Source organism: Castanea sativa, chromosome 1 (genome assembly GCF_040712315.1).
Source record: "Castanea sativa cultivar Marrone di Chiusa Pesio chromosome 1, ASM4071231v1".
Taxonomy (NCBI): Eukaryota; Viridiplantae; Streptophyta; class Magnoliopsida; order Fagales; family Fagaceae; genus Castanea; species Castanea sativa.
In genome coordinates this window covers 86,308,571-86,321,447 of record NC_134013.1, presented here as the reverse complement: position 1 = coordinate 86,321,447, position 12,877 = coordinate 86,308,571, and the positions used below count along the sequence as shown (strand labels likewise).

General features: G+C 37.0%; 2 protein-coding genes across 2 annotated transcripts; both read left to right on the top strand.

The window, feature by feature from the left end:
• The first annotated feature begins 4,335 nt into the window (after positions 1–4,335).
• Positions 4,336–5,140, top strand: LOC142636220 (G-type lectin S-receptor-like serine/threonine-protein kinase At1g34300). Its single transcript, XM_075810362.1, has 2 exons — positions 4,336–4,408; positions 4,545–5,140. Exons 1-2 carry the CDS (start codon positions 4,336–4,338, stop codon positions 5,138–5,140), a joined length of 669 nt encoding a protein of 222 aa, XP_075666477.1.
• A 2,169-nt stretch (positions 5,141–7,309) lies between these two features.
• On the top strand, positions 7,310–11,618 carry LOC142636214 (uncharacterized). Its single transcript, XM_075810349.1, has 7 exons — positions 7,310–7,975; positions 8,124–9,230; positions 9,288–9,469; positions 9,585–9,847; positions 10,004–10,152; positions 10,228–10,735; positions 11,053–11,618. Exons 1-7 carry the CDS (start codon positions 7,310–7,312, stop codon positions 11,616–11,618), a joined length of 3,441 nt encoding a protein of 1,146 aa, XP_075666464.1.
• The last annotated feature ends 1,259 nt before the right edge of the window (positions 11,619–12,877 follow it).

Sequence of the window (12,877 nt, the reverse complement as noted above, 5' to 3'; positions counted from 1 at the left end):
AACCCAAGGGCAGATTTGGGCCATTCTCACATTTTTGGCCCCTGTCGCAATACATCCCGACAAGAGTTTTAATTGAAAGCTCAAATTAAAGCCAATAATGCTTTAAATTTTGGATTTATAGAGACCAAGCTCCAAATTTTAGTGTTAGTTATTAAGTTGTTTTCAAATTTAAGGACCCCCTTATAGTTCTGGAAATTTCAACTAAGAGAGCTATAGCACTTCTTGACTTCAAAACAAAAGCCAATAGGCGGAAAGTATTTCTTTTGAATAGCAAACCCATTCCAAACCACAAGTGGAAATTGTCGAGGTGTCTAGTTGTGTCATGCCCTGAACCCAACCATAAATATAGGCACGTGACAATGGCCGCACGCTTATAAAGTAATCACCCTACAAGTATGCAAGGCTTTCATAGAAAAATTATCCTCAAATAAATTAATAATACCTCAAAATTTTCTTTATGAATAGATCTCAAATAATTTAAAAGGAACAAAATCCAAACCTCATATACATAATGCAAATTGGTCAAAAGATATAAGACTATTACAAGGTCATCTAATTCCAAAATCACTAAGCTTCTTTTTCTGCTCACAACACAACATCAAAACTCCAAAAATTTGCTATTATTCACAATTTGAAATTGGAGGGGAAAAATGGGTGAGCTAATAACTCAATAAGTAACCAGAATCCTAATAAGTTCTATCAAACAATAGATCTGCAAAGTAATAAGATGTAATATGAGTTTTCAAAAGTTATGATATACTATGGGTTTTCAAAAATAACTGAAAAAGTTTCATAGTCTTAAAATAATAAGTTGCAAATAGCTTACATACTTTAATCTTACAAATATATCATAGATGGTTTAGAAAGTAGTCAGTTTTCCATATATCAAAAGCTATAACTTACAATAGGTTCCAAAAATACATAAGCAGTTTTAATGACTCAAAATAGTTCAAATATTCAAACGTAATTCATATTCTTAAATATCTTATGACTATGGTCACGCTATATCCCTGTGACTAGGCATCAGAGTACCAATGAATAACCCCCATTGGTTTGGGTATCAGAGTGCCAATGAATAACTCACATTGGTTTGGGTATCAGAATCAATTCATAATCAGATTGTCCATAATCATATATATGAAATCATAGTTTCTAACAAAAATATATCTTATTCAAATACATATATATATAATCATATATTCAATATTCAAATATATTTGTGATATTTTTATATTCTTTACTTTAAATCAATATAGCTAAAAGAACAATAAAATAAAATAAATCTTATATTCAATGCTTATATATATATTTGTGAAAATTCTTTATTCTTTACTTTGAATCAGTATAGCTAAAAACAATTAAATAAAATACATCATATATTCAGTAATCAGATATATTTATGATAATTCTTTACTTGAAATTAGTAATACAATATAAATAAAATTGTAAAAACTATAAAAAAATTTCAATAGTTAAAATACGCAAAATAAAACCAATTAAGATAAGGTTACTTATCTTCAAAAGCCATACCAAAAGGAACTTCTCCCTAACATTTCGTCTAAAATCCTTAGATATCATCTAACAATTTTACAGATACCATTTACTCAATATTCAAATAATTTTAAAATTTTTTTATAAAAGTACCCAATCAAAAGAAAAATTGCTAAAAATATCAAATAATTTTCCACTATTATCTCACACCAAAATTCCACGTATTCATAATACATATTTCATTTACTTCCTACTACTAATAGTTTCCTACGAATAAAGCCTATAATACGCTATAAACAGCCATATATGGTCAAAAGTCAATCTGAAAAGGACACCACCTAGATCTATCTTCTATACGTGTGCTTTTTTTTTTTTTTTCTTGTTTTTTTTTTCTTTTTAATTTATTTGTCAGAGACTTCAAGTCCACACCATGACTTTTCCTATTCACCAAATCCACAATTCGGTACAACTTCTTAAGGCAGAAACTCGTAAAGAATCGGACTCACCATGCCTCACTTTGTGCAACTTCCATCTACATACACAACAGTGGGCATAGGAAAAAAAATCACAATACCGAGGCAGAAAAAATTTGCAGGTACCTAGCATTCAAATTACTGAAAATATAAATCTAAATTCTTCTTTGTTTACATTATAAAATTCATTAAATATTTAAATAGTTTCACTATTGGCCAAAAATACTCACATAAAAAATATTTTAATTCCAAATAAAGCTTAGATTTGACAAAGAATGTGATTCTTAGGCTCTTACTTCAAGGGTGTGGTCAATTCTTCTCTACTTCAGTCTTTTGGATAGTCTTCTCTCTCAAAAAATCTCTCTATATACGTTGACTTAATAAACTTATATATAGTTAGGGTTTCAACCTCATTTTCTAAAAAAATTGGCTCCACAAAAATTTACTTAAATACCCCTCCTTTTAATCCCTTTTTTTGTTTTGTTTTTTTTTTTTTCGGGTATTACAAGTTGTTAATGATAGATGCTAAAGTGATGTTAGTAAGAACCTTCCAACGTAACTATTGTGAAAAATTTTGTAAAAATTGTTTTGCTTGTAGAACTATTCATTGCAATTGGCTCAATACTCAAAAAGTGTTTAATAAGTGAGACAAATGGTCCGTTTAGATAGAACTTATTTTGCTGAAACTGAAAACTGAAAACTGAAAACACTGTAGCAAAATAATTTTTAAATGTGTGAATAGTACCGTGGGCAGTGGCGAAGCCAGGATTTGACTTCAGGGGGGGCAAAATTTATATACACTATAAACATTCATTAGGACATGTATATGTATATTATTTACTTGATATAAAAAAAATAATACACACATATTTTAGTGATATTTTAATGTAATAAGACCTGCATAATTTAAAATAAAATAATAGAACAATACTATTACTTCTTAAAATATAGAACTTTTTAAGAAAAATACTATATTTTTGGACTGAAACTCTATATTTTTGGACTGAAACTCTATAAGATAGCAAAATACTATACTATTTTTTCTTAAATTTGTTATAAGGCACCAGCACTTCAGATTCTTTTTGGCGGGCCAGGGGGGCAGGTGCCCCCCCTCGACCCCCCCTGGCTCCGCCCCTGACCGTGGGACCCATTTTTAATGAAAAGTTGCCGAAAAGTAAAATTTGTGGGACCCATGAACAGTGCATTTGTGCACTGTTCATGGCTGAAAAGTCCAACCTTGCGGCTGGGTTAAAAAAAAAAAAAAAAAAAAAAAGAAGAAGAAGCAAAACGCAGACGCAGCACTAATAAGCTGGATCCAAACCAGCACAAACTACATAACACTGAAAGAAATAAGAGAAATGCTACGTCTACAAAATTGAGCTGTGGAAATTACTAATCTGTTGGCTTGTACTAGGTGAATAACATAAAGAAGTGGCAGAGACTTAATGGCCAACTAACAACAAAGAGATGAGACCTTGGACGAATGATGCTGTGATGTTAAGGCCAAGGTTGAAATCCTAACAGTGACGAATTGTATTGATCCTATCCTATGGACGGATATGCCTTTGTTTCTTGTCAAGACTGACATCCAGAAACAATATGAGATCAAGACAGTGATTCTTTTAAGGAAGCCTTGGCGACTTATAATAATAATTGTTGAGAAGTTTGAATGAAGAAGGAATTTGAACACCCCTCTTTTATTTTAACAAGAAGAAACTTCACAACTGGAACCCACGTTATGACGAGAGACTTTACAACTAATTGGAAGTTTGGAACCCACCATGTTCCTTGTATTCAAGCACTATGTAGATTCGGAATATTTTGTTTCACCATACATTCCACATTATTGTATCACTAATTTGGATGATTTCCCTTTCATTTTATAATCATTAGTCGCATTCGTTTACATTAAAAATCTGTAGGATTTCAGCTATTTCCTGAAAGAGGGCAAGTTATGTCTGCTTCTTCAAAACTCGTTGCATACATTGTCCTAGAAAATTCAATATTAGTGGTGCATACTATGGTCCTTGGTTGGATTATTCTTTTGAGAATGTCATAATCCTATGAGTTATATATTCATATTTGGCCAGGCCGGCAGGAAGGCTTATCATTTTATCATATCATTAAGCAAACCCCAATTGGATTCAACTTTCAAGTATATTCTTAGTAAAGAAAAAAAGATTAATGCATTGGAATAATACTTATTGGTCAAAACACGGCTCTCATTTTGGAAGTTTTGTAGAAATCAGGAAGTGATTCTCTCTCTTTTGTTGTAAACTTGATGTTATACATATCATGTATTCACCATTTTTTTTCTTAGAAGTTCATCTCTTTCATGTGTTTTAAGTGTATGTATTTCATTTCCGGAATAATGTCCAGTCCTCCAAGCAATGGAGGGTCCGTAGATACAACAACAACAACAGTTGCTGTTGTTGTGACCTTGGGTAAGATTTTAAATCCATCTTTATTATTTTTTTCTTTCCCAGCTTTGTTTTCTCATTACTTTTTGTTCATTATTATCACCAATAATCCTGAAGAGCCATGAGGTTCTTATCGAGTTAAAAATTTTATACTCTGCAGTAGTCATCGTTATAAAGATTGTTATTGTGGTTATGGTATGCCAAAAAAGGGCTAAAATGAGAAGCAGCAATGTTAATCCGGAGTCACGATTTATGACACTCACCATGGATAAATTTCTCAACGATATGGAAAGAGAGAAGCCAATCAAATTTACCTCTCAGCAGCTCAGGATTGCAACAGACAACTTCACTAATTTGTTGGGTTCAGGAGGATTTGGATCAGTCTATAAGGGGATCTTTAGTAATGGATCCATAGTGGCAGTAAAGGTTCTGTATGGGAATTCTGATAAGAGACTTGAGGATCAGTTCAAGGCAGAAGTGAGTACAATAGGAAGGGTTCATCACTTTAATCTGGTACGTCTATATGGTTTCTATTTTGAGAAGAGCCTGAGAGCACTTGTTTATGAGTACATGGGAAATGGCTCGCTTGACAAGTATTTGTTCCGTGAAAACAAGATCTTAGGATTTGAAAAGCTTCATGAGATTGCAGTTGGGACAGCCAGAGGGATTGCATACTTGCACGAAGAATGTCAACAACAAATAATCCATTACGATATAAAACCAGGAAATATTCTTTTGGATGCAAACTTCTTTTGAATAGCCATTCCAGCACATGTTGGCTATTCCTGCGGCTCCTTCCCATCCAACACAGACTGATAGCACTTCTATTACAGACTATTCCTCTCAAATGAGCTTTGTATGTGCTACTCCTGTGATGAGGAAATATGAGATTGAAATGGCCTCTACTTAGGTGGGCTGAAGAGCGTCAGTTTGTGTGTGTGTGTGTGATCAATGTATTAATTTTTCACATGTACATGATTCAAGGACACTTTTTCTCTGTTTATACGAAAATGCATAATGTGCCATTTGAACTGCATTATTTACAGACAAGTAATCTGTTTAGGACGGACCATAGAGTTGGACGTCTGTTTGAGCTCTCTTCGTGAAGGTTCCTTCACATCTGTTGCTGCCACCATCTCAATTGACCTGTGGCATTCGCGTCTAGGTTATGCATCTTTCTCGTGTCTTTCTGTTATTTTTGTTAGTTTTTAGAAGTTTGATTGAATGTCTTATCATCTTGAAAACAAACTTATTTACCTTTTATAAAAGTGATTCCTTCTCTTCTACACCTTTCAATCTTGTTCATTGTGACATTTGGGTTCCAGCTCCGGTTATCATTGAGGAAGGATTTCCTTATTTTGTCATTTTTGTTTACCATTTCCTCTATGATAAAATTAGAACTGACACCTTTTTATAGAGTGGGCTCCAATTTCCTGAAAGTAACTCTCAAACCCACTGAATTTTGAGAGAAAATACTCATTTTCCTCACCAAAAAAAAAAAAAAAAAAACCACTCTTTACTCTCCCAATTCATCAAACACTTAACTCTAGATCATTGGAGACATCCTACCATTCTCATTCTTTAACAAGAAGAGGTAAAGGTACAATTCCCTATATGGGGAACAAGGAGATGATCCTTGGTTAGCTAGATTCAAAGAGAGGAGCAACTGTACTTTTCACAGGCACAAAAGTTTGAGGATCATCCATTGACCTTGTCTTTGTTTCCCTATGTGGGGAACAAGAAAAAATCCGAGCTCTTTAACACTATTTTTTCCAGAACTTTGAGACGAGAGATTTGAATACCCTAAGCTACTTCCTTGGCAGTAAGATCACCTCCTCCTCTTATGGCTACTATCTCTCACAGGATAAATAAGCATCGAACAGTCTTGCAAAGCTGGCTTGGTTGAGAGCAAAACCGTTCTAGTCCTTTAAAGGTTAATGCAAAGCTCACTATAGCTGATGGCTGATGGGGAGCCCTGTCAGGGATATTTGTGGGGATATTTTGTGGTGTAATTGTAATGGGATTTTGGGGGTATTGTTGGGCTTTGTGGAGCCTAGTTTATGTTTGATCTGGTTGACGACCCGATCCGACCCGAATAATATTGCGTGGTTTTTAATGTAGCCCATTCACAGGATGTAGAAAACCGTGATTTTGTGATTAGGGTTTTGGTTAAGTCGGTTTTGGAGAGAGATAAAGTGTCTGTAGCCGCAACTTATATTTTCTCTGATAATAGTGAAATCCCTGCAACTCCGTGGACGTAGGCAAATTGTTGAACCATGTAAATATTGTCTTGTGCGTGTGATTATTTTCTTTGGCGTGTGTTTTCTCTTTTTTTTTTTTCTCACAGGTTTAGGAATTAGTGGAAATTCCCTACAAGTATGACTATAAGGCCATTGTGCACGTGTAGTGTTGGATATTTGGGGGTATTGTGTAGTGTTGGGTTGTAATTGCTGGTGCTGCAATTGTGTATGCAAGGCAGTGACAGGGTGGCAGGTTAGATAGTTAGAAGTTAGTTAGGATATTGGGTTAGTTGGAGTAATGGTTAGTTGGAGTAGTACCAGACACGAGTTAGAGGGCTAAGCATTAGTCAAAGGTATAAAAGGAAGTTGTACAGAAAATATTAGATATAAAATAAGATGATTGTTCCCAAATTTACTTCCCTATTTCTCCGTTTCCTTTCTCTGTTATCTTCTCTTTTCCATTAGAGGGCCAGTTGACCTCAAATCAGCTAGAAAAACCCAAATCCATCTATTCCAACCCTAACATTTGGTATCAGAGCCTTGTTCCTACGTCACCATGACTGAAACTCGTGCCGCTGCCATGAACGTGGTGAATGAAGCTCTTGCTACTCTGCGTACCACTTCGGACCATCACAATAGAGAAATCCAAGAAATACAAAAGATTTAAGGAATCCATACCAGGACCATGAATGAAATGAATCAAAACCTCAATGCCATTCTACAAAAGTTGAGTTCTCAAGATAGCCATTCACACTCTCCTCAAAGAACGAGTCTAGTGAATCAGAGTTCTTCAGCCTTGTCATTTGCAAGATCGGTGAAATTGGACTTCCCACGCTTCTCAGGTGATGATCCTGCTAGTTGGGTCTATAAGGCAAATCAATATTTTGGCTATTATCAAACCCCAGTTACAAAGAAATTGCTAATTGCTTTGTTTTACATGGAATTGGAGGCTATGATTTGGTTCCAAGAGGCTGAGGAGGCAGGTGTGTTCACGGATTGGGATTCATTGGTGCAGGCTCTACACGTGAGGTTTGGGTCAAGTGCTTATGATGATCCTATGGAGGTGTTAACAAGACTGAGACAGTCTTCCACAGTGGCATTGTGCAAGGTAGAGTTTGAAGCTGTGTCTAATAGGATTAAGGGTCTGTCTCCTTTACACAAGCTTAGTTGCTTCCTAAGTGGCTTGAAGGATGAAATTCGGCTTCTAGTAAGGATGCTGAATCCAAGCACCTTGAATGAAGCATTTGGATTGGCCAAGATTCAGGAGGAATATGTGTTCAGTTGCAAGAAGAGTTCCAGATTTCAACAAGAAACATGTAAGAGTTCTATCTTGGCCTTACCAAAGAATAATGTAGTACTAGAAGCTAAATCTAAGATACCAATTAAGAGATTAACCCCTGCTTAGATGGATGAAAGAAGAAAGAGGGGGCTTTGCTATAATTATGATGAGAAGTGGGGGGTTGGGCACAAATGTAAGAATGCTAAACTATTTTTGTTAGAGGGAATTGAATGGTAAGGTACAGTCTGGGGTACAAATCACTGAAGTAGAGGAAGAATTAGGAAGTGAGGTTGCTACTAAGGCTGTTAGTCAGGAAGAAGAGGTGGAGATTACCCTGTATGCACTCATAGGAACTCCTACACCTGGTACTATGAGGGTGAGGGGTAAGATTAATAGTAATGGGTTGGTAATCCTAATAGATACTGGCAGTACCCACAATTTTGTAGATGTTTCTTTGGTTTCTGGGTTACAATTAAGGAAAGACGTTTCTAAGATATTGGAGGTTAAGGTAGCCAATGGTAGTGTAGTTAAAACTCTGGGTTTTTGTAGTAATGTGCTAGTGTGCATTCAAGGTGTGAAGTTTTGCATTCAATTCCATGTTTTAGCATTAGGGGGTTGTGATGCAGTATTGGGTACCCAATGGTTAAGCACCTTAGGTGAAATTCAATGGAATTTTAAACTCTTAACAATGGGTTTTTGCTATGAGGATCATCAAGTACCGCTTCAAGGGTTAACTCCATCCTTGGGATCTTCCATTGTGGATTGTAAGCCGTTTTTCAAGGCATCTGTGAAGAAGGGACTGTTGTTACAGATTGCTAGTGTGGAAGCTATTGTATCAGAGGTTAGGCTACCTGCTGAAGTGGACTCATTCTTACAAGAGTTTGAGCATGTTTTTGAGACTCCTACAGGGTTACTTCCTCTTAGGGGCCATGAGCATCCCATTGTTCTTAAAGAAGGAGCTCAACCCGTTTGCCAAAGACCCTATAGGTATCCATTCTACCAAAAAAATGAGATTGAGAAGATTGTGAAAGAATTGTTGTCGGTGGGGTCAATTAGGAACATAAGTAGCCCCTTTGCCTCTCCTGTTTTGTTAGTAAGGAAAGGTGATGGATCATGGAGGATGTGCATTGATTACAGAGCATTGAGCAATATAACTGTTAAGGATAAATTCCCAATTCCAGTTATTGATGAGCTGTTGGATGAAATGAGTGGAGCTGTCATTTTCTCCAAGTTGGACTTGAGGTCTGGATATCACCAAATCAGAATGAGGGAAAAGGACATACCCAAAACAGCTTTTAGAACACATGAGGGCCACTATGAGTTTTTGGTGATGCCATTTGGTCTAACCAATGCTCCCTTAACCTTTTAATCATTGATGAACCAGGTATTTAAACCTTTCCTTAGACAGTTTGTATTAGTGTTCTTTGATGACATATTAGTTTATAGCAAGTCCTTGGCTGAGCATGTTATCCATCTAAGAAAGGTTTTGGAGATTCTAGCTACTAACAAGTTGTATGCTAAAAAGTCAAAGTGCATGTTTGCTTGTAAGGAAGTAGAATATTTGGGGCATGTTATTACTGCTGAGGGGGTTCATACTAATCCTAGGAAAGTTGCTGTAATGTAGCAATGGCCTATTCCTAAGGATATTAAATCATTGAGGGGGTTTTTTGGGACTGACTAGGTATTATAGGAAGTTTGTCAAGGGGTATGGCCAAATTGCAGCCCTCTTGACAGCCTTGTTAAAAAAAGATTCCTTTTGCTGGTCTAATGAGGCTGAGTTGGCTTTTCATCAACTTAAAGATGCTATGGTTAAACCTCCAGTGTTAGCCTTACCAAACTTTGATCATCCAATTGTGGTGGAGTGTGATGCTTCTGGAAGAGGGATTGGTGCAGCGCTAATGCAACATGGCAGGCCAATAGCTTACCACAGTCAGGCTCTTAAAGGTAAAAACTTGGCTTTGTCAACATATTAGAAAGAGTTGCTAGCCTTAGTGGTTGCTGTCAAGAGGTTGAAAGCTTATTTGGTGGGCAGGCCTTTTACTGTTAAAACTGACCAACAAAGTCTAAAGTACTTGTTGGAATAGAAAATTGGCACACTAGCCCAGCAGAAATGGTTTGCTAAATTGCTGGGCTATGTCTTTGTTGTTGAGTACAAGAAGGGAAAAGACAATCTAGTGGCTAATGCATTGTCTAGAAAGGCTGATTTTGATGATTATACTTCTTTGGAAGTTTCAGAAGATCATAAGGAGGTCTTGTGCATGGTTTCATTTCCCTCTCCAGCTTGGGTGACTGATCTTAAGGCCAGTTATGCTTCTGACTAGCAGGTTCAAGCTATTCTCCAAGCTTTTCAGTTGGGAAAAGGGGTTCCAAAAGGGTATGTTGTGCAGAATGGGTTGTTGTTGTATAAAGGTAAGATTTTTCTTGGATCTTGTGATGCTTTGAAGGCTACTATACTGCAGCAAGTCCATGACAGTTCTCTAGGAGGGCATTCAGGGTTTCTCAAGACCTTACATAGGGTGCAGAGAGACTTTTATTGGCCTGGTTTGAGGTTTGATATGAAGAAGCATGTTAGGGAATCTGATGTATGCCAAAGACTGAAGTATGAAACCTATTATGTGGCTGGGCTGTTACAACCCCTACCTACACCTGACAAACCTTGGCTTGATGTAAGCATGGATTTTGTTGAAGGCCTTCCTAAGTCTCAATCCAAAGATGTGGTTCTAGTAGTAGTGGATAGGCTTACCAAGTTTGTCCACTTTATTCCCTTGTCTCACCCTTATACAGCTGCCAAGGTGGCTAATCTCTACCTGCAACATGTGTTTAAATTGCATGGTATGCCAGCTACAATTGTAAGTGATAGGGATCCTGTTTTCACTTCTCATTTTTGAAAAGAGTTGATGAGGTTGCAAGGGGTGCAGCTGGCTATGTCCTTAGCTTATCACCCTTAGATAGATGGACAAACTGAAGTAGTTAACAAGAGTCTAGAACATTATTTGAGAGCATTTGCAGCTGATAGACCTCAGACTTGGGTGGAATGGCTACCTTTGGCTAAATTTTGGTTCCATACCAATTTTCATACTCTACCAAGTTAACTCCTTTTGTCGCTTTATTTGGCTACCCTCTTCCCAAATTATTGGATTATATTCCAGGTACCACTAAAGTTGATAGTGTTGATGTGCAATTGAGGACTAGACAGCAACTTCTGGTCTTGTTGAAGCAGAATTTGGAAGCAGCTCAGGAAAGGATGAAGGTGAATGCTGATAAGCACCTGACTGAAAGGGAATTTGCTGACGGTGATTGGGTATACCTTAGGTTGCTGCCTTACAAGAAGAAATCAATGAAGCAGAAGCATTTGGGTAAGTTGGCACCTAGATATTATGGACCTTTTCAAGTCTTGCATAGGGTGGGCAAGGTATCCTATAGGTTGGATCTACCACCAGATTCTAGAATCCACCCTACATTCCATGTTTCATGTCTTAAGGAGAAGTTAGGCAAGCATGTGGTTGTGGTTCCTTCATTACCTTTTGTGGATGCAGCTGGCAGTTTGAGTCTTGAACCAGTGACTATTTTGAAGACTAAAACTCATAATTTGAGAAGCAGGACTATTACTCAAGTCCTGGTGCAGTGGCAAAGGGAAAGTGTGGATGATGCCGCCTGGGAAGACCTGTACCTACCGCAACAACAATATCCTCACCTTGTGGGCAAAGTGTTTTAAGGGGAGGGTATTGTCAGGGATATTTGAGGGGATATTTTGTGGTGTAATTGTAATGGGATATTTGTGGGTATGACTGTAAGGCCATTGTGCACGTGTAGTGTTGGATATTTGGGGGTATTGTGTAGTGTTGGGTTGTAATTGTTGGGTGCTGCAATTGTGTATGCAAGGTAGTGATAGGGTGGCAGGTCAGATAATTAGAAGTTAGTTAGGATATTCGGTTAGTTGGAGTAGTACCAGACACTGGTTAGAGGGCTAAGCATTAGTCAAGGGTATAAAAGGAAGTTGTACAGAAAATATCAGATATAAAATAAGATGATTGTTCCCAAATTTACTTCCCTATTTCTCTGTTTCCTTTCTATGTTATCTTCTCTTTTCCATTAGAGGGCCAGCTGACCTCAAATTAGCTAGAAAAACCCAAATCCATCTATTCCAACCCTAACAAGCCCCTTCTAGGTGCCACGTGTTGGGTATGTTTTTAAAATTTAAAGGAAACTAATTTTATTAAATTGTAGGTGCCACCTGGATTGCTATTGACCAAAATTAGTGGATGTAGTTGGAGAGAATTAAATTCACCAACCCCACCATCAGCTTTACCCCATAACCCACGACCTTGTCTCTTTATTTTACAAACAAAATCAGCTCCTCCAAAATATCTGTACTTTCCTTTATCACCCTCACCTATCTCGCATTAGCCAATTCAAATCTCTAGCCAATATTCCTATAATACCAGCAGATGTTGAAGGAAATCAAAGGAATAATTATGGAGTGCTTATATCACGGCAAATTCTTAAATTTGTGCTGGGTTTTGTCAACTCTTTTGCTCATATTCCTTTGGCTCTTCTATATAGCCAAAAAGGCCATTCCTCTTCCAAACGGGGTGTGAAGTAGAGAAAAAAAATTTGAGTTCATCTAATATACTATTTCCTCTATTTTTCTTCAATCTTTATATTGGGCATCTAATGACAAGTTCGAAGTTCTGTTTGTGAGTACACATTAACAGAATTGCTGTTGTATCTTGGAGAGTGACCGCCTAAGCCATTTGCACCGACATAGTCATTCTAGTGGAGGCAAAATCGCTTCTTTAGGACAACAAATTAAGTTCCGTGTCTTGGCTCAAATCGATAAGTTTATATCTCTCTACACTCTCATCTTATATCTCTAATCTGCTTTGTATTTGATTATTAATTTGGGCAATTTTCAAACCTTATTTCCAACACTATGTACTCTCTGCGGCTAGCTAGTTGGTGTGAGCGCCCTGT

Excerpts from the sequence above, each read along its gene's own strand:
- LOC142636220 (XM_075810362.1), top strand. The coding sequence starts at position 4,336 with ATGTCCAGTCCTCCAAGCAATGGAGGGTCCGTAGATACAACAACAACA. Across the intron at positions 4,409-4,544 it reads TGCTGTTGTTGTGACCTTGG|TAGTCATCGTTATAAAGATT; the intron begins GTAAGATTTTAA and ends TATACTCTGCAG.
- LOC142636214 (XM_075810349.1), top strand. The coding sequence starts at position 7,310 with ATGAATGAAATGAATCAAAACCTCAATGCCATTCTACAAAAGTTGAGT. Across the intron at positions 9,231-9,287 it reads AGGGCCACTATGAGTTTTTG|GTATTTAAACCTTTCCTTAG; the intron begins GTGATGCCATTT and ends TTGATGAACCAG. Across the intron at positions 10,153-10,227 it reads TTTCAGAAGATCATAAGGAG|GTTCAAGCTATTCTCCAAGC; the intron begins GTCTTGTGCATG and ends TCTGACTAGCAG.